Consider the following 18,861-nt stretch of genomic DNA (forward strand, 5'->3'; position numbering starts at 1 on the left):
ATTGCTGTTACATCGTGAGTTTCGAAAATTTGAATGAAACTCAACGAACATAACCTATACAAATTATATTTATGTCTGCTTCTGTATATAAGCTTATTCTTATAATTAAAGAATTGTTCAATCTTCCAAAATGTTGGAAGGACTTGTTGCTTGGGTATTAAATAATTACCTCGGAAAATATGTTGAAAATTTAAATACTGATCAATTGAGCATTGCTTTATTGTCTGGTAAGGTTATGTTTTTCTTTTCAGTTATATTAGTGAAACTTAAGAATAGATTTTTATTTAAATATCATTTGCTCATTGATAATTTGAATTATTTTTTGTTTTATTTATAGATTTTATTATTTGTTAAATATTATTGAAATTTAATTTTAAATTAAATTTCCGTGAAATTTTAAAAAAAATTGTATTTTAGGTGAAGTTGAATTGGAAAATTTACCATTAAAGAAGGAAGCCTTACGTCACATTGGGTTACCAGTAGAAATAAAAGCAGGATTTATTGGTAAAATAAGATTGCAAGTACCAGTTCGTCAAATAAGAACAGCTTCATGGGTCATAATGATAGAACAACTATATCTAGTAGCTGGACCAATTAGTTTGAATGAGGTATTTATAAATTGTTATTTTTTTATAATATTTTTTGTTTCATCTATTATAAATAAGTATGTTCACAGTTTGATAGTGAAGCAGAGGAACAAGCAATTTTAGAGTATAAATTAAGTCGATTAGATTCATTAGAAGCAAGATGGAGAGCAGATACAGAACGAGATCCTGGTTATTATGCTACTAGTTATAGTTCTTGGGTGAATTATGGTACATCCTTAATCACCAACATTATTGAAAATTTACAACTTAATATTAAAGATGTTCATGTAAGATATGAAGATGGAGTAACAATGCCAGATAGTAAGCAAATTTAATATTTAATAAAATAAAAATATAATATAATATTTAATAAAAAAAAGATATATTATTTAAAAATAATTTTAATAAATAGATACTGGCATTGCACTTGGTATAACTATTGGAGCTTTAACTGCACAAAGTTGCGATGCTAGTTGGATACCTGGTTCTACTTCCTGGAATCTCACAGATGCTTCTTTCAAGCTCATGGAACTTGACAGACTTTCTATTTATTGGAATCATTTAAAAAAAGATGAATTTCTTGGTTTTCTCAATCTTGGTGATTTAGCTGTATATATATTTATTTTCTTATATATTATTTTCTTTAAATATTAAAATAAATTAATTATTAATTTTGAAATTGATTTTATTTTTAGATTGCAATGAGTGAACCAAAAAATATAATAAAAAATCTTATTTTATTGCCTGTTAATGCAAGAGCTCATGTTAAAAGGGATAGGTCTGAACGACCATTGAGATCTACAAATAAACCTAGAATGGTCGTCGATCTTTTATTAGACGATGTTCCACTATGTCTTACTGATGTAAGTTTAAAATTTATATACAAATCTGATTTTTATTTAAAATCCACCTAATAATAAATTATTTTTTATCAGATACAATATGATCAAATAGTTAAATGTATAAAAGGTTTGAAAGATATAGAACGTCGTAAACAACAGAGATGCTGTCGTCCAATAGTTAGCGTGTCCACTGCACCAAAAGAGTGGTGGAAATATGCAATAAGATGTCATATTGGCAAAGATGCTTTGAAACCTAAACTATCATGGAAAGATATTCTTCAAAAAGGCAAAGAAAATATTTTATATGTGGAGAATTATGCTAAATTGTTAGGTATTTAAATAAAAATTATATGATTATTATGTTATTACTTCTTGATATTAAACAATGTTATTTTGTAGGAACACCAACTAATGTTTTATCTCCAGATATCAAACAGTTTAAAGAAAAGATAGAACAAGAACGAAGTTTTGATGAATTGAGAGTATTAAGAGAAATAGCAATGCAAAGGATTAAACCACCAAAAATACTTCAAAATTCTAATATAAACGTACCTCAACCTAGAGGAATGTTGGAACAATGGTTTCCACAATGGTGGGGATGGTATTCAAAAACTTCAAATACGAATACTCAGAGCACATCTTCTACATTTGATGGTGAACTTTTGGATGTTTTGGCAGATACTATAGATGATGATACTTTATTACGTCGAGATACAGTATTTGGACAATTTAATTTTACTTTGTCTAAAGGCATTTTTTCCCTTTGTACTATGAAAAACAATGGTGAAAACACGAAAGTAATAGAACTGCAGTTCGAACGAGTAAATTTGAGTTATGATTCGAGACCCAGGTATGGATCTCACAAATTTTTCATCAGTTTGGGAGCGTTATATCTTCATGACTATCTCACAGAAAATTCCACTTTTCCTATTTTGATACAACCTCAAATGATTCCTACAATAAATTCAAGGATACGAAGTTCTGCGGAGAAGTTAACTACTCAATTACCTCAATATCTTTTTGAAATGACTTATGAGAAAAGACCATTGCACTTAAATGCTGATCATTTGCTACAGGTTAACTCTAAGTCTTTGGATGTAGTTTATAATCCTACAGTAATACATTGGCTTATAGATTTCATATGCAAGCCTCATAGATCATCTTCCAATCAAAGATTTCAAGCAATGAAACGTCGAACTCGAAGACAGCTCATCAAAAACTGGGAACAGATTTTAGACGGAGATTTAGTGTATCGTTCTTCCTGGGATTTACAGTTCAATATATCTGCACCACAAATTTTATTAGTTGAAAATTTTATCGATTCCAATGCTGCAGTAGTCGTCGTAGATTTTGGAAAGCTTCATTTATCGAATAATGTACAAAATAATGAAGTAATCATTAAATCTAATTCTTCTGAACTTAATAGCGACGATGAAGATGAAAGATTTGAGACACCTTGCTCTACACCACCTGGAAGTCAAGAAAATGGTTCTGTACAAGACTTCCAAGCTATTTCCGAAACAGCATTGCATCAGAAGTTGTATGATCATTATTCTATTGACTTAATAGATTTGCAAATTCTTGTAGGAAAGGTAAAAGACAATTGGAAGCACGTACGAACTAGAGGGATGTCCAGCTTACATGTTTTGGAACGTTTTAATATATCCTTACAAATTGAACGAAGAGTATTCGCTTCTTCCGATCCGAATTTACCATCTGTAACTGCATCTGGGAATCTACCAAGATTAGTGGTACATGTTAATGAACAAAAGGTGGAAGCAATTAGACTGATATATAATTTATTATCTAACTTCACGAAATCCACTGGTATTTCTCAAACTGATGTGGTTAGTATGGAACCAGAGAGTCCTAAAAAAGAAGATAGTCTAGATAAATCTTTAAGTTATGCAATGATGGTACAATTTATCATTGATCAAATGACTTTTGAATTGCAATCTAGAGGACGTAGTGTGGCAGAATTACAAGTCTCTGGAGTTCGTGCTGCTTTCAGTAAAAGAACTGCAGATATTAGTATCTCTCTATCTGTTCACGGTTTACTTCTTGTTGATGCTCTTCAAGAATTTGGTCCTGATTTTGAGTTATTAGTGGCTAGTCACAAGCATGTAGGAATGGATAGTATTTCTGGAAGTTTAAGAGATTCAGAACCAACATCTCCTATTTCTCCAGTCTCTCCTGGTTCTCCTGATCTTAATATACCAAGAAGATTGACTTCTCCTGTTGCTTTGACTAATGCTTTATCTAATCTAGCAAGTAAAGCAAAAAATGCTCAATCTCCCAGAAATAATTCTTTAATTGAATTGGATAAAATGGATTCTGAAGCTCTGATTGTAATTGAATTGACTCTGGTATATGATACATTAGAAACTCTAAGAGTAGCCAATATTCAATTTAATAATTTGGATATTATTGCTAATCAAGAAACCATAGTAGAACTTATGGGATTTTTTAAAAGAATATTTCCTTCTCGTAAAATAAAGACAGGATATATTGAAAAACAAGAGTCTTTCTCTAATCAAACCATAGAGCTAAAAATTTCAACTAGAACAGAAATAACTTTTGATTTTCATAGACTAAATGTACTTCTTTTAAGAGCAGTGATGCAGGATAATCATTTAGTGGGTCAGAAAATTGCTACAGCTACAATGTGTGATGCTCGTATACAAGCTACCTTAGCAATAAATGCTTCCATTTCTGGTTCACTTGGAGGCTTACAGATTTTGGATCAAACATTAACTGGTAAAACACATCAAAGAATTGTTAGTGTTGGAAGAGATCCAATAGCTGATCCTTCTCAACATTCATTGGAATACTTTACTGGTTTTTCTGATCAGTCAGAAGCTTTACGGTTTTCAGCCAACAGATGTACCAAATTAAATACACAGCAATATGACGGAATGGAAACTTTAATAGATTTAACTATTCGTATAGGTAGTGTTTGGTATACTCATGCTCCTCATTTATTATCAGAATTACGTTCCTGCGCCGATGAGTTCAAACAATATTTAAGTAATCTTGCAAGACAAATCAGTGCAGCTGCCACAGATATGGCCATAGGTCTGGTCAATGCAGAAGATTGGTCTATTCCACCACGTAGACGTTTACCAAGTTTGTCTATGGACTTAGAAAATTCAGGAAGCTTATCTTTAAAATTAGATATCCTATTAAATAGTCCCGTTTTGGTAATTCCACGCTCATCTCATAGTAGACAAGTTTTTGTTGCACATCTTGGAACTATGTCTTTGCAACATGAACCTCATACTGCTTCCATGGCAAAACATAAATTAATTCTGGAAGTTAGAGAAATGAATTTATACTCATTAGAAATATCTGCCAACATTGGACAAATTCATAGCAATCTTCCCTTAAGAGCTGAAGAAATTTATTGCTGTGAGGAATCAGGCAAACCAATTTTACATGATATTATTTTAAAAATTGTGGTTGAAAAGGAGAATATGTTAGCACAAAGTCCTAGTTTCTTGCTTGATAATGAATTTTCTAACAATCCAATTGTTCAAGTCCATGGAATTGTAATGACGCCACTGAAAGTATCTTTGTCTCGAGAACAGTATGAACAATTACTAGATACTACAAATAGACTTTTTTCCATGCCAGTTACAGTACCAGTTGTTCAAAAATCTGAAACAATGAACAAAGTATCAAATTATTCTGATAAACTCGATCTCTCTATTAAAGTTCTATTTGAATTACCAACTTTAGGTGTAGAATTGAAACAAGGTCTTCAGGAACAGCCTCTAGTTGAATTATCTATGAGAGATTTCATAGTAAAATATGAAAAATTACAAAAAAATGAATCTACAATCCAAGTTGCATTACGATCTCTTCTTATGGAAGATCTTTTGTGTCCTATTGGCTCGAGACATCGATGTATGATGCAGTCTTCAGCACCAACTCGTGCTAAACTTCCAGCTGGTGTTTCTAAATCTTGTCCTAACTTTGCATTTGTACAACAAATTAGAAGTGAATTTGAACGTGGAAGTTTACCTGACAGATTGGAAACTGATACTCTATATGGAACAATTCCTGCCCATTGGCGTAGGAAGCCAATTTCTTTAGCAAACACTCCAAATACTCCACCTCCATCACCTGGTGCATCGACCACTGAAGAGAATTTAGTATTAATGAGCATTACTATAATTGAACCAGATTGTCATCAATCAATGAAAGATCAATTTCATCAAAAAATTGTCACTATCGATTTTAGTTGCCTAGATTTAATCATTAATGTTGAATCCTGGATGGTGGTATTTGATTTTTTTGGATTTGCTGGTCCTTCAGGAATTAATCCAAAAGTTACTATGCATCAGGCTTCTATTGACATAGATCAATTGGATAAAACAGATAATTTGCCTTTGCGTTCAGAAACTGAAATAGAAGTTAGATCTCTAACATTGGTTTTGATACAATCCGAGAGAGAAATTGCTAAAGCTAATGTATCCAATGCTAATATGCATATTTTGAAAGCAAATGGAAAGACAAAAGTATCAGGATCTTTGGGTTCAATGTCTTTATTAGACTTAACACCTCATGGAAGATTTTATAGAGAAAGATTTCTTTCATCTGGTAGAAAAGCTTTGAATTTTCAATATTCTAGTTATATAGATTCTGAAACACGACCTTATGATGCTCAATTAAAATTAGAAATGTCTGCAGTACATTATGTACATACTCAAAGATTTGTAGCAGAACTTCAAGCGTTCTTTAGTCATTTTTCTCAACTTTGGACTATTATGGCTAATCTGAGAGCTGGAGTTGGAGCTATAATTGACACCAACAAAAGAAGCATGAGATTGTCCTTAGAACTAAAAGCTGGTGCACCAGTAATTCTATTGCCAGTTAGTTCTAGATCAGACGAAATGATATTACTGGATTTGGGAGAGCTTACAGCTTATAATAAATTTGAAGTTTCAGAAGTAATAAATCAATGCATGTTAGATATAATGTTCCTTGAATTAGTTAATATGGATATTTATGCAGCTAAACGAATAAAATGTGATGATCAAGATAACAATATGGATACTTTAATTGTTGGAGGTTTTCATATTAAGAAACTTGGATCATCTTTACTTACTGAAATGTGCCATTTGAAATTACGCATTGAAAGAAATTTAGATATTTATATTAGTAGAGAGATTCCTGATTTAAGCATTCATGGAACACTATCTACAATGGATTGTGCTTTGGATCCTGCTCAATACATGCTGATTCGAGGTTTACTTTCTTATAACATCGGAGAAAATCTGGATGATTTGCGTCAGTTTATGCAAGATCTAAACGAAACCGTTGAATATTCCATAGTTAATCTGGATAATAAGGAGAAAATTTGGAAAAAATCATGCATAACTTTGGAATTAGTAAATGTTACTGTAAAACTGCATCCAAATCATAATATTGCAGCTTTAGCTTGTGTTAATTTCATAAAATCCAGGCTGACATTAGATTCATTGAGTGATGGATCACAAGATATTGACTTAGTATCTCAAGAAATATTAATTATGGATATGAGATTTCAGGATGAACCTACTAACAAACAATCTAATGTTTTTACGAGTATTTTACAGCCTCTAAGAAATTCTAAAAATGAAAATCGTGTCCAAGCTGAAGTGCATCATAGAAGACGTAAAACAAATGCGGCTACAACTATTCTAGTTCATAGCATGCGCTTAACTGCTATTCTAGATTGGTGGGAGGCTGTAAGAGATTTTTTAATGTTGAATTCTATTGAACCAGAACCCATTCTTGGAATTGTACAAATAAATACTGAAAACAATCAAGAAAATGAGAATAACACTTTAAGTGTGACTCCATTTGAATTAAAAATCAATATTACTGATTCAGAATTAGTTATTGTAGAGAATACATCAATTCGTGATACAAATGCTGTTATTCTGAAAAATACAGCTGTTCTTTCTTATAGATCTGTACCTCAAGAAGGTGAAAAACCTCTTTCTTGTAATCTCTCTCATTGTGAATTATTTTCTTGTATTTTAGGATTAGAAGAAGAGACTGCATTATCTATAATAGATCCTGTTGGAGCTAGTTTGGATCTAACATTAGATAAATGTTTAGAAATACAGTTACAACCTTTATGTGTAAGATTAAGTTACCATGATGTGACTATGTTTTCCAGAATGCTCAGTTCTTTACCAAAACAGACTCTAGTAGCTAAACAACGTTCCAGTGAAATATTGACACCTATTGAAAAACAAGTACAGAAATTGATGGCTCTTGGATTTACCAATGCTGATTGTAGAGCTGCTTTGGATCTCTGTAAAGGTCAATTAGATGAAGCAGCTTTGTGGTTAACACAACATGCAGTACCTTATTCAGATATTAATACAAATAACGAATCTGTTTTTAACGTTATTGAATTACAAACATCTTGTGCAAGAATATGCATTATAGATGATTGTAGAGATGCTGATGTACCATTGTTGGAGATTTCTTTACTGGATCTCAATTTGAAACAACAACGCATAGGACCTGGTATAATATCTGCTACTTTTAATATTGATTATTATAATAGAGTACTCAGTGGTTGGGAACCCTTTATTGAACCTTGGCGTGCTACTATTCAATGGGAGCAGACATTAACTAACTCTCTCAATGCAAAGAGATTGCAAATGTCTATTGATTCTCAAGATTCTGTTGATGTTAATATAACTTCAACACTAATAGAATTAATAGAATTAGTTAAGAACAATTGGATGCAGGATTTCTATTTAATTTCCAATAAGGATGTTAATGTGAATAAATCAAGTAATGGACAAGCGTATAAGCGTCGAATGCCTTTTATTCCCTTTGCATTAAAAAATGAAACAGGTTGTAAATTATGGTTTAAAACGATTATTGCTGCTGCAGATGACACCAAAAATTTAGGACAAAATTTCAAAGCTAAAAATGATTTTAAGAAAGATGATACATGGCTTGAAGTTCCTCCAGGTGAAACTATTCCATTCACTTTTGAAGGAAGAGGTAAATTAAGACATCATGCCACACATACTGTTAGACGACATCAGATCACAGTATTGGTGGATGGATGGAGACCTGTAGATCCTGTTACAGTTGATCGTGTTGGAATATATTTTCGTCATGCAAGTACAAATATCACTGGAATACAAATAGATACAACATTGGTATGTAAAGTTTTTTATTATCATTTGTAATAAATTGTTATATGTTATTTAACTGTTGTTATTTAACTTCTAAATAATTCTTTTCAGTTTCAGATGCTAATGCCAAAGGCTAGAATAGTATTTGCTGTTGAATTAGAGGGATCAGCTAGAAAATTAGTAACTGTTAGGTCAGCTTTACAAATATTTAATAAATTAAAGCATACAGTGGAAATCAAAATGGAGAAATGTTTAAATCAACTTGGATGTAAGTTGTATGTACAAAATGAATTCAATTATTATTAGTTGAATTGCTATTTTCACATTTTTTTTTTTAGATTTGCCTTTAAATTTGTCTGTTAGCGACAGAATTCTTCAAGTACCTGCACAATCTACGATATCAGTTCCCTTAACGCACACTGGTGTACAAATGTGTCTAAGACCTATTAATTTGAACAATTTGTTTCAATACTGTACTGAGACAATAGATTGGACTGTAGTAAAGAAACCATTAGAAGTTATAGAGAATCGTATTACATGTAGAGCTAATCATAATAATATATTTAGGTATGTTCTAAAATATATAAGCAAATTATTAATCAGTAACTGTTTTTAAATTGTTTTGTCTTATAGAATGTGTATAGCAATGATGAGAGATAATTATCCATTAGATATGAGTCAAATGTTACCAGCACATATTATAACATTGATGGCTCCTCTTACATTGACGAATTTATTACCTCACGAATTACTGTTTGAAATTGGTATAGAAAATGGGAGAATTCTACCTGGTGATAGTGCAGATTTGCATTCTGTAAATGTTGAAGAACAGTTAGAAATTATTGTACAGCTAGATGGATATCCTGGATCAGGAATGGTAAATAAAATTTCTTGTTTAATATTTTTTTTTTAACATCATATTAATATTTAAAATTTATATTTTCTAGATATTGTTGCCATCGAATACAAGTTCTTTCACTGCTCGTTTAAGACTAACAGATTCTTCTGGAAGAATATTATATCTTCATGCAGCTGTTAATATAGAAAAAGGATCTGCTGTACAGATTAATATTACTGCACCATATTGGATCATAAATAAAACTGGTTTACCATTGGTGTTCAGACAAGAAGGAGTTGGTATGGAGGCAGCTGGACAATTTGAAGAAAATGAAAAAGCCAGAATGGTAGCTCCTTTGTTATTTTCTTTTAGTGATGAAGAAGCCAGTAGAACTCTATCAGTGAGGATTGGTACTTCAGTGCATCCTCAAGGAATTCCACAATGGTCTCAGCATTTTCATTTGCAACCTGGAATACAGGTTCATAAACATATGAGTATTAAATATATAATATTATTAAATATGAAAGGAAAATATAAATGATTTATATCTTTAGGTACATCGTCTTAGAATATCTTTACGTGATAGTAGACCCGACATAGTATATCTGATTAGTGTCGCTACTAGAATAGCTAGAGGAAAATACAGAGCCACAACTGTAGTCACATTATCTCCTAGATATCAGTTACATAATAAATCGAGTTCCACTTTGGAATTAGCTCAAAAATGTTTCACTACAACAATTGTAAGTTAATAATAGGAAATTGATTTTATTTTAGAGTTATTTTAGTTATTATTGTCTTATTGCTTTTCACTTTTAGAGTCATCCAGATGCTCAAGCAACATATATTAAAATCATGCCCGATTGCCACATGCCATTTCATTGGCCACGTCTTGATAAAGATTTATTACTTTGTGTTCGTATCATGGATGTTAAAGATTGTATATGGTCAGGTGGTATTAAATTGGATGATAATTATTCATTGACGATTAATATCAGAGATACGACGGGAAGAATGTATTTTCTTCGTGTAGACGTGGTTTTGCAAGAAAGTACCTACTTTATAGTATTCACTAATGCAGATACTATGCCACCACCTATAAGAGTAGACAATTTCTCAGAGGTGCCTTTAGTAGTGAATCAGGTGATTAATCAAAAAATTTTATAAAATACGCTTCAAATTATCATTAGATATTATTTGCTAAGTCAATTTAACTGAATTAATTAGAAATTATTTTCAAGATTATTTTCGTAGGTTACTGTACATGATAACTTGCAATGGACAGTCAGACCTCATTCCTCTGTACCGTATGCATTAGATGAACCCATACAATCTGCTGGTTTGGTTTTAACTGCACCAGGAGGTGTAACAGCCACATATGATTTAAATATACTTGGAGAGGGCAGAGTTCTGACTTATGAAAATTTTATTTACATTGCCTTTACGGGTAAATTATATTTTTCTATAGAATATACACATATTTTTATTTTATATATATATATATATAAAACATATATATAAAATATATATATATATATTTCATGATCTTTTTAAAACAGGAACTTTTAAAAATGATTGTGATCTGGGGACAGGAGAAAGTGGTTTAGATCCTCTGGATGTCGAAACACAGAGATTAGTTTTAGAAGCTGGTCCTGGTGGTTGGGTTGCTTTGCGAAGAAAGCAATATGGAGCTAGATCTCAGTTATGGAGAATGACTGGAGACGGTCAATTACAACACGAAGGTTGTACTAATAAGATAATAACTTTATTAGATTTATATTTTTTGCAATTTAAAGTTTAAAATAATTTTTTAAATTAATAGGATCTAGTCCACCTAGAGATAAACATTCAAAAGTTCCAGAGACAGTTTTAGTATTAGATATAGCAGGCACAGCACCTCAACCTTTCACTTATTGTGCTCTTGCCTTAAGAAAACCTGATCCCCGAAGAAGATCTACACAAACTTGGCGATTCACAGATGACGGACGATTGTGTTGTGCACATAAAAATATGTGTGTGCAATCAAAAGATGGATTCATGGGATTACATGAAGGTTTGAGCAATTAAATCTTATATTAAATCTTATTTTTTAGTCATGTATTATATTCATTCACGTATATCATTTTTATTTAAATTTTGTATTTTTAGAATAGAATATAAAATTTTACATATATAAGATATATATAACTAGAATTTAATAATTTTATAAACATAAAATCGTATACATTTTTAAGTTTTATGGACAATTTTGTGAGTAAATAGTTTTTTATTCATTATCATATTTTTTTATTTTATTTGCTACAGCTTATCACTATGTATCTAATTCGCTTATGAAGTTACTGATACTATTATTATGTCATAAATTAAAATTTAATTTAATAAAAAAACGATATTTCATTAATTCTATTTATCGTTAAAGTTAAAAAAAATATATTTCAATGCAAGTAAATTGCAATTCTATATGAATCAATATTTATATTATTTAATCTAGATAAATTAATATGAAATATAAAATTAAGCTGTTTTCTCCGTTTATTATCTGAATTATATTATGCTTGTAAATCTATACTCATAATGATAATGTTGCAGGCGGCAGTGTCGCCCGTTGGCAAATGTGTACGTATAGATTCGGAGTACATTAAAATCATCAATTATGAATATCTTATGTGCTCGAACTTTGCTTGTTTTTTTATTTTATTAACGCTACGTTCATCGGATAAAATGCATGAAATATTATTTTAATTTTGAATTCTTGATACAGCAACTGGATCTTCATAGGAATATACATATATGCAGCTTTTGCATATCTTTTTAGGGAGTGAAGCAGTACTAGGTCCTCAAACGCACACTAATCCTCCTCCAATTGAACAACGTGTTGGTAGACAAAAACTGAGACCAGGATCTGGATTTTTGTCTGTTACAATAACTACTGATGGTCCAACAAGAGTGTTACAAGTGTTAGATATCAAAGAAAGGGTATGAATATTGGACAATTGTACAATAGAATATAATGATATAGTGAGATTGTAATATTAAAGAAATAAATTACATATTTATATTATATTCTCATCGAAATAAAAACTTAAAATATTTAAAAGAAATTAAAGAAATGTCACAAGCATCATAGAATGTCAATTTGGAATGGATTACAAAAAAAAATAATAATAATAATAAGAATAGATTACAAAAAATTAAAATTCTTTAAAATAATCAAAATATAACATATATTAGTAAATTAATAATAATTTCTTTCAAAATTTTGAAAAAAAGCTCTCAAAGGAAAGTTTTTTTAATATTTGAATTAAAATAAATAAAATTAAAATTCAATTCTTACTAAATGAATTAAGTTAAAATTAAAAGTAATTTTTCCATTTTCTTTTAAAGTTATAATATTTCAATATTAATTAATATTTCTAAATATAATAATTTACAATCTCTCTATATCTCTAAAACTTTAAAGATAATAATATATCAATTTCTGATTTTTTTTTTTTTTTTTTTTTAGAAAAAAACATTTGCTTTATTAGAAGAACGTGATTGGTCCCACATTGCAGTCAGCCACCGACCAACACAAATAAATAATGATGCAGAAAAAATTAATTCTAGAGAATTGGAATTAAAAATTAGTTTAACAACTGGTTTAGGACTATCAATTGTTTCTCGAAGACCAGTTGAAGAGTTATTATTTGTTCGTATGGCCGGTATTTCTCTGGAATTGATTCAAACTCCTATTAATACCACTCTAGATTTAAGTATGAAAGATATACAAATTGATAATCAACTCTTTGAAGCACAATGTACTTCTGTTCTTTATGTAACACGTCCAACTAGAGCTGAGAATGAGCATAGACCAGCTGTACACATGGTTGCAGAAAAATTAAAATCGAAAAATCAAAATGCAGAAATATATAAACATGTTGTAGTGAGCATTAAGCCACTATGTATACATTTAGAAGAGAAATTAATATTAAAGCTGGTTGCTTTTGTCGGGGCAGGTAGATCAGAATTGGAAGTACCTATGGATGAGAATGATTTCAAAGCTCAGAGATTTATTTCCGAAGTATCAGCTGCACATGCTAAACGATACTATTTTGGCGCTTTAAAGATTGTTCCTAGTCAAGTTAGTTTTAAAAATTAAAATTATTTATAAAACTTATTTTAAAAAAAAATATTTTACATATTTTCTTGTATACAGGTAAAATTAAGCGTGCTTACTACAACAAAACTACCACGACATCTTCAAGCTATAAAAAGACAATTAGGTTTAACATTAATTAAATTTGAAGATGCTACCATTGAATTGGAACCATTTATTAAGAAACATCCATTTGAAAGCACTCAATTCCTAGTACATTCCATTATAAAACACTATAAAGATGTATGAATCATCACAATTTTTTATTTATTGATTTATTTCGAGTTATTATATTTTCTTTTTTATAGGAATTAAAATGGCAAGCTGCCGTGATATTAGGATCAGTGGACTTTTTAGGTAATCCTTTAGGTTTTGTGAATGATGTCACAGAAGGAGTCTCTGGTTTAATCTATGAAGGAAGTGTGAAGACTTTAGTAAAAAATGTTACTCATGGTATATCAAATTCTGCTGCCAAAGTAACAGAGTCTCTTTCTGATGGATTAGGAAGAGTAATAATGGATGAAAGGCATGAAGAAGCTAGACAAAGAATTCGAGCTAATACTGCAGGCAGTAGTGATCATTTAGTAGCTGGATTAAAAGGTTTTGGCTTTGGATTGCTTGGAGGAGTAACTAGCATCTTTAAACAAACATATGATGGAGCAACGAATGAAGGATTTCCTGTGCGTTCTTTAAAATTACAAATAAAAGTAATAAACTAATTGAATATATAAATAATTCCAGGGTTTTTTTGCTGGATTTGGAAAAGGAGTTGTCGGAACTATTACGAAACCTGTTGTAGGAGTTTTAGATCTTGCCACAGAAACTGCTACTGCTGTAAGAGAAACTAGTAGAAGGTACATATCTTCTAGATTATATTTAATAATATTTAATATATAATATTTTTCTCATATCTTCAGTGCTCATCGTACGATACCAAAACGTGATAGACCTCCTCGTGTGGCAAGTGGTTCTGCTGGTCTGTTACCACCCTATAATCGTCAACAAGCAGAGGGCCAAGAATTTCTTTATATAATAAATGAACATAATTATTCAGAATTATTTGTGGCATATGAGTGTTTACGTAGTGGAACGGAAAATTTAAGAATTCTTGTTTCTAATGAAAGAGTTCGAGTGATTTCCGGAGGTACCAAAGGAGTTGTAACCGAAGTCAGTCTAGCGGACTTATTATATTGTCAACCAATGCATAAGCTAGAAAGTAATGGTGTTACTTTATACTATATTGAATTAATATCTAGATCAGATTCAACGATAACCGTTAACATGGACGGTCCAGAACTTCTAAGAAGACCTAAAGTTCGGTGTGACAATGAAGAAGTAGCCAAAAGAGTCAGTATATAAAATTTATTTATTCATTATTAATATATTTATATTATTTCAATTTTATTATAGGTATCGCAACAAATTAATTACGCTAAAGGAATGCACGAGGAACGTAGCTTGACTCTTTCTTCTTCGGATAATATGTTAGATGATGTACAGTACTATAAGTAGTTACAAATAATTATATATAAACATTTATTTTGTATTTGACCAAAAGTTTGAAATCACTATGTTTTTAGAAAAAATTTTCATCGAAAATTAAAATATATTAATTTATATTCATTTCAATATTGATTCCGAAATAATTAAAAACAAATAAGTGATCCAAATTTTTGGCCAATAATGTATATTTTGTATGCTAGTTTATTTTTTGGTTTTCTTGTATATTTCTTGCTTTTTTTTTTTTTTATTTTTTCAATAACATATGTAATAATGCCTTATTACGCTTAAAACTAATTTGATAATAAGACTGATGCGAAATACCATTTCTGCAAAAAATTCGAATATAAAGGCAATTCAGACAATATTCTTTAAAAAAAATATTAAGTTATCGCACAGATAGCACATATATACATGTATACAATACATTTTGTATATTAACGTACAAGTAAAATCAAACAGGAACTCTGAAAAGAAAATACAAAATTTTTTTATAGAATGTATATATGTACACACACACGCGCGCGCGCGCGAACACACACGCACGTTAATGCGTGTAAGATATAATAAATTCATTTGTTTGGGATAAATATTACTTAAAGTTGAATAGAAATAAAAATAGAAAAAATAACACAAACCAAAGTTTTTATAGTAGTATAGGATATTTATTTTCTATATTAACGTGTTTAATATCTTATAGATTATTTTTTTCTTTGTGATTATAAACTATATATTTTTTATGTCGTTCGTTGTATAAAGATAACATAATTATATCATTAACTAAGTATTATTAACCATACATTCTTCTAATATTACAAAAATAAAAAATAATGAAAAAATAATTTAAAAAATTTGTACAAATATGTAAAATTCAAAATGGTCAACTCTATTCAAATATGATTTTTATAAGGCCAATGCCTATATATATATATATATATATATATATATATATATGTGTGTGTGTATAATAATTAACAAGTAACAATTAATGTATTAACAATGTATACAACGATTGTCTAGATTTGTTATACTTTGAAATTTTCACATTGTCAATGATATTTAATAAAGAAATCTTATTTTTGTTCGAACACTGTCTTTTATTATAAATATAACGCATACAATTTCTAAACACATTTAAAGATTTTTTATAATAATTTCTTTAATAATTTTTTTCATGCATAGTCAACTTTCCTTTAAAGGAAAATTACAAATTTCTTATTTGTAGATAATATTATCAATAGCAAATATAAATTTCATAAATATGGCGCTTCTTACGATTACTTAAAATGTCAAACTATTCATAGCAATTTATTGAATAATATAATATAATTGGAACTTGTTAACATTATAGAAGTTATTGAACGAAAAAAAATATTCATTTAGACATATTTTGTAAATTGTTTAAATTTAACGTTGTAAATAACGAAAAAAAAAGAGATTCTTAATTAGATAGAAGAGTCATAACCTGCAACTATGGATGAAACTTATTTCGATGAAGGACCACCGGGAAATTTCGAAACAGCTACACTAGAAATTACTAAAGAACTTGATAGCAACGAATTTAACATTCAAAATGCTGTTTTTGCTGGTAAATATTTTATATATAATATCAATTACAATATTTCTGTGAATTTATTATCTTAATGATATTAAGATGATATAAATATTAATATTTTTTGTTTCTTTCAATTTTGATCTTTAGATTTTTGTGAAATTATCTTTTTATAATTTTAACATATTAATATATTCATTTTTTAATTTTTTAAAAAATATAGATACTACAAAAAAGAACAGAGAAAATGAAGCGTATATTTCAAGTCAAGTTCCATCAACAAGGGATGTATCTAATATGCCTTTCAAGCATATAGATACTCATTCATTTTTCTCTGATAGAAATGAAGTTGTTGATAGAGCATTAAAAGATTGTCAGGAAAGTTTGATAAATGAAGAGGAAAAGGATATTGTTGGAAGCTGGCTCTTAACAGAGTAGGAGATTTGATATAACAAATTTTATTAGATTATATTATATAACATATAGATTAATATTAAAAAATATTTATAGAATAAGTTTATGGGATATTGAAAAGGAAAGATTAGTAATATTAACTAACAAAGCTATTTATTCAATAAAATATGATTTCATTTCCTTAAAAATATTAGAATATAATCGAATACCTTTGTTGCAAATTGATACACTTGTTTTGGGTGAATTAGTTTATCCTCCTTCATCTCTAGCACCGTAAGTATCATTATAAAATTCATAATAAAAATTTACAATTAAATTATAGACAAAAAATTCATAGTTAGGATTCATTTTTTATAAATTTATGAACGATTTTTAGACGATTAAGTGGATTGGCTGAGGGTGTATCATCAATAATTCATTGTGCAGGTCGTCAAGAGTGGTCTTCTCTTGTTTCTTGTACAGGTCTTGCACAGTTTGAACCTAGGTACACTGTGTTTTTATGTAAAGCAAAGACCCCTCTTATTTTAAAAAGAATTGCTGTGCACTATTTTGTTGTTTTTTGTTAACAATATTAATATTCCTGTATATTCTAAATTTATGTAATTATCTTTAAATAATTTTCCTTTAATTGAAATGCAAATTATATAGTAAAACAACTTATTTATTTCATTATTATTATTTATTTTTATGCTTGCTACTTATTGCTTAGTGAAAATACAATACTTATGTTTCAAATATATCTATCTTTAAATGTCAAATATAATAATTAAAATAAAAGTAATAATTGCTATACAAAATTTAAATTGAATTTTCAGGAAAAGGCACATGTCTGGAATAAGATTGATGTGGAATAAAGGTAATCCATTACCATTAATAAAAAAATGGAATCCATTTGCAAAAGATATACCATGGCTTACTTATTCTAGTCATCCATTATTTTGGTACAAAGGTAAACATATTTCATTTATACAACTATATCAATAATTTTTTGCAAAACTATGATGATTATTTATAGGATCTGAAGCTGAGAAGGCAAAGTTCAAAGTTGAAGATTTTCAATCATGTATTAAAAATTTTTTGCCATCAGATTGTAGTGTAAGAAATGGACTTATTATCATAGAAAACTATTTTGGTGTAGGTGCATTAGTACATAACAGAAATAATTTAGGTTTTTTTAAAATTCGTGGAAAAGTTAGTTTTTAATCAAATTTGCAAAAAATTGTAATCTTTGACTTTTTTAAAATTCATATTTCGATTTTTAAAGCTATTTACTATATAAATAAATTTTATGGTATTTATAAAAATATTAAAACTAAAGATATAATTCATCTATATAGAAAAATATAAATAGATCTCTGTTTACTTTCTAAGGATTTCATTGTGAAATTATTAACCATCTTATAAATTTTTATTGTATAATATAAATATTTTCACAGTACCTGGCTAACAAAAAACAAAAAAATAGATATTAAGCATTTATATCATATTATGATTCATTTCTTAAATATAAAACTATGTTTTGTAATTATATATTGTAAAGACAAGGTTTAACCTTTCTTTATAATAATAAATAAAAATAATTTATCTTTAAAATTTGAAAAATTTTTTTATTTTGTTAATCTTTATCTTTTACAAATACGTATTTAGTTTATTTTGAAATCTCTATATCAATATTATAGGTAATTAATATTACATTAAAATTTACAAGTAAAAATTAATTTCTTAAAAATTAAAATATGTTTTATGAAAAATATTTTACAACCATCTAAATAAATAATATACATATTTATATTAATTAAATTTATAATTATTTTTATTATGTATGTATATTCTATAAATAAG

At 28.9% G+C, this 18,861-nt stretch overlaps 2 protein-coding genes across 7 annotated transcripts; both read left to right on the plus strand.

The window, feature by feature from the left end:
• Positions 1-2: 2 nt before the first annotated feature.
• Vps13D (vacuolar protein sorting 13D) lies at positions 3-16,141 on the plus strand. 5 transcript variants are annotated; one of them, XM_012487224.3, is made up of 24 exons: positions 3-227; positions 418-608; positions 677-908; positions 1,000-1,196; positions 1,283-1,450; positions 1,523-1,760; positions 1,829-8,604; positions 8,692-8,848; positions 8,919-9,147; positions 9,214-9,457; positions 9,528-9,896; positions 9,973-10,161; positions 10,238-10,561; positions 10,673-10,865; positions 10,978-11,160; positions 11,241-11,471; positions 12,008-12,034; positions 12,234-12,394; positions 12,924-13,538; positions 13,614-13,796; positions 13,862-14,233; positions 14,295-14,407; positions 14,471-14,900; positions 14,964-16,141. In XM_012487224.3, the coding sequence occupies exons 1-24, from the start codon at positions 131-133 to the stop codon at positions 15,063-15,065; spliced, it is 12,021 nt and encodes a 4,006-aa protein (XP_012342678.2). In that variant the 5' UTR covers positions 3-130; the 3' UTR covers positions 15,066-16,141. The 5 variants fall into 5 exon arrangements, with proteins under 5 accessions (XP_012342678.2, XP_086762053.1, XP_086762056.1 ...); XM_086905927.1 differs by lacking the exon at positions 12,008-12,034; XM_086905928.1 differs by lacking the exons at positions 3-227; positions 418-608; positions 677-908 and having other exon boundaries at positions 1,010-1,185.
• Positions 16,108-18,612, plus strand: LOC100869630 (tumor protein p63-regulated gene 1-like protein). 2 transcript variants are annotated; one of them, XM_003694094.4, is made up of 6 exons: positions 16,129-16,641; positions 16,829-17,039; positions 17,116-17,292; positions 17,396-17,503; positions 17,835-17,968; positions 18,035-18,612. In XM_003694094.4, the coding sequence occupies exons 1-6, from the start codon at positions 16,527-16,529 to the stop codon at positions 18,220-18,222; spliced, it is 933 nt and encodes a 310-aa protein (XP_003694142.1). In that variant the 5' UTR covers positions 16,129-16,526; the 3' UTR covers positions 18,223-18,612. The 2 variants fall into 2 exon arrangements, with proteins under 2 accessions (XP_086762074.1, XP_003694142.1); XM_086905948.1 differs by lacking the exon at positions 17,396-17,503 and having other exon boundaries at positions 16,108-16,641.
• The last annotated feature ends 249 nt before the right edge of the window (positions 18,613-18,861 follow it).

The sequence above is a fragment of the Apis florea genome, unplaced genomic scaffold (assembly GCF_048593485.1).
Source record: "Apis florea isolate Af1SG1 unplaced genomic scaffold, ASM4859348v1 contig_2492_pilon, whole genome shotgun sequence".
In the NCBI taxonomy this organism is placed as follows: Eukaryota; Metazoa; Arthropoda; class Insecta; order Hymenoptera; family Apidae; genus Apis; species Apis florea.

Bases quoted from the DNA above. Each gene is read 5' to 3' on its own strand.
- Vps13D (XM_012487224.3), top strand. From the start codon at position 131: ATGTTGGAAGGACTTGTTGCTTGGGTATTAAATAATTACCTCGGAAAA. The intron at 909-999 runs GTAAGCAAATTT...TTTAATAAATAG, and splicing joins TGGAGTAACAATGCCAGATA to ATACTGGCATTGCACTTGGT. The intron at 13,539-13,613 runs GTTAGTTTTAAA...TCTTGTATACAG, and splicing joins TAAAGATTGTTCCTAGTCAA to GTAAAATTAAGCGTGCTTAC.
- LOC100869630 (XM_003694094.4), top strand. From the start codon at position 16,527: ATGGATGAAACTTATTTCGATGAAGGACCACCGGGAAATTTCGAAACA. The intron at 16,642-16,828 runs GTAAATATTTTA...TAAAAAATATAG, and splicing joins TCAAAATGCTGTTTTTGCTG to ATACTACAAAAAAGAACAGA. The intron at 17,504-17,834 runs GTACACTGTGTT...TTGAATTTTCAG, and splicing joins CTTGCACAGTTTGAACCTAG to GAAAAGGCACATGTCTGGAA.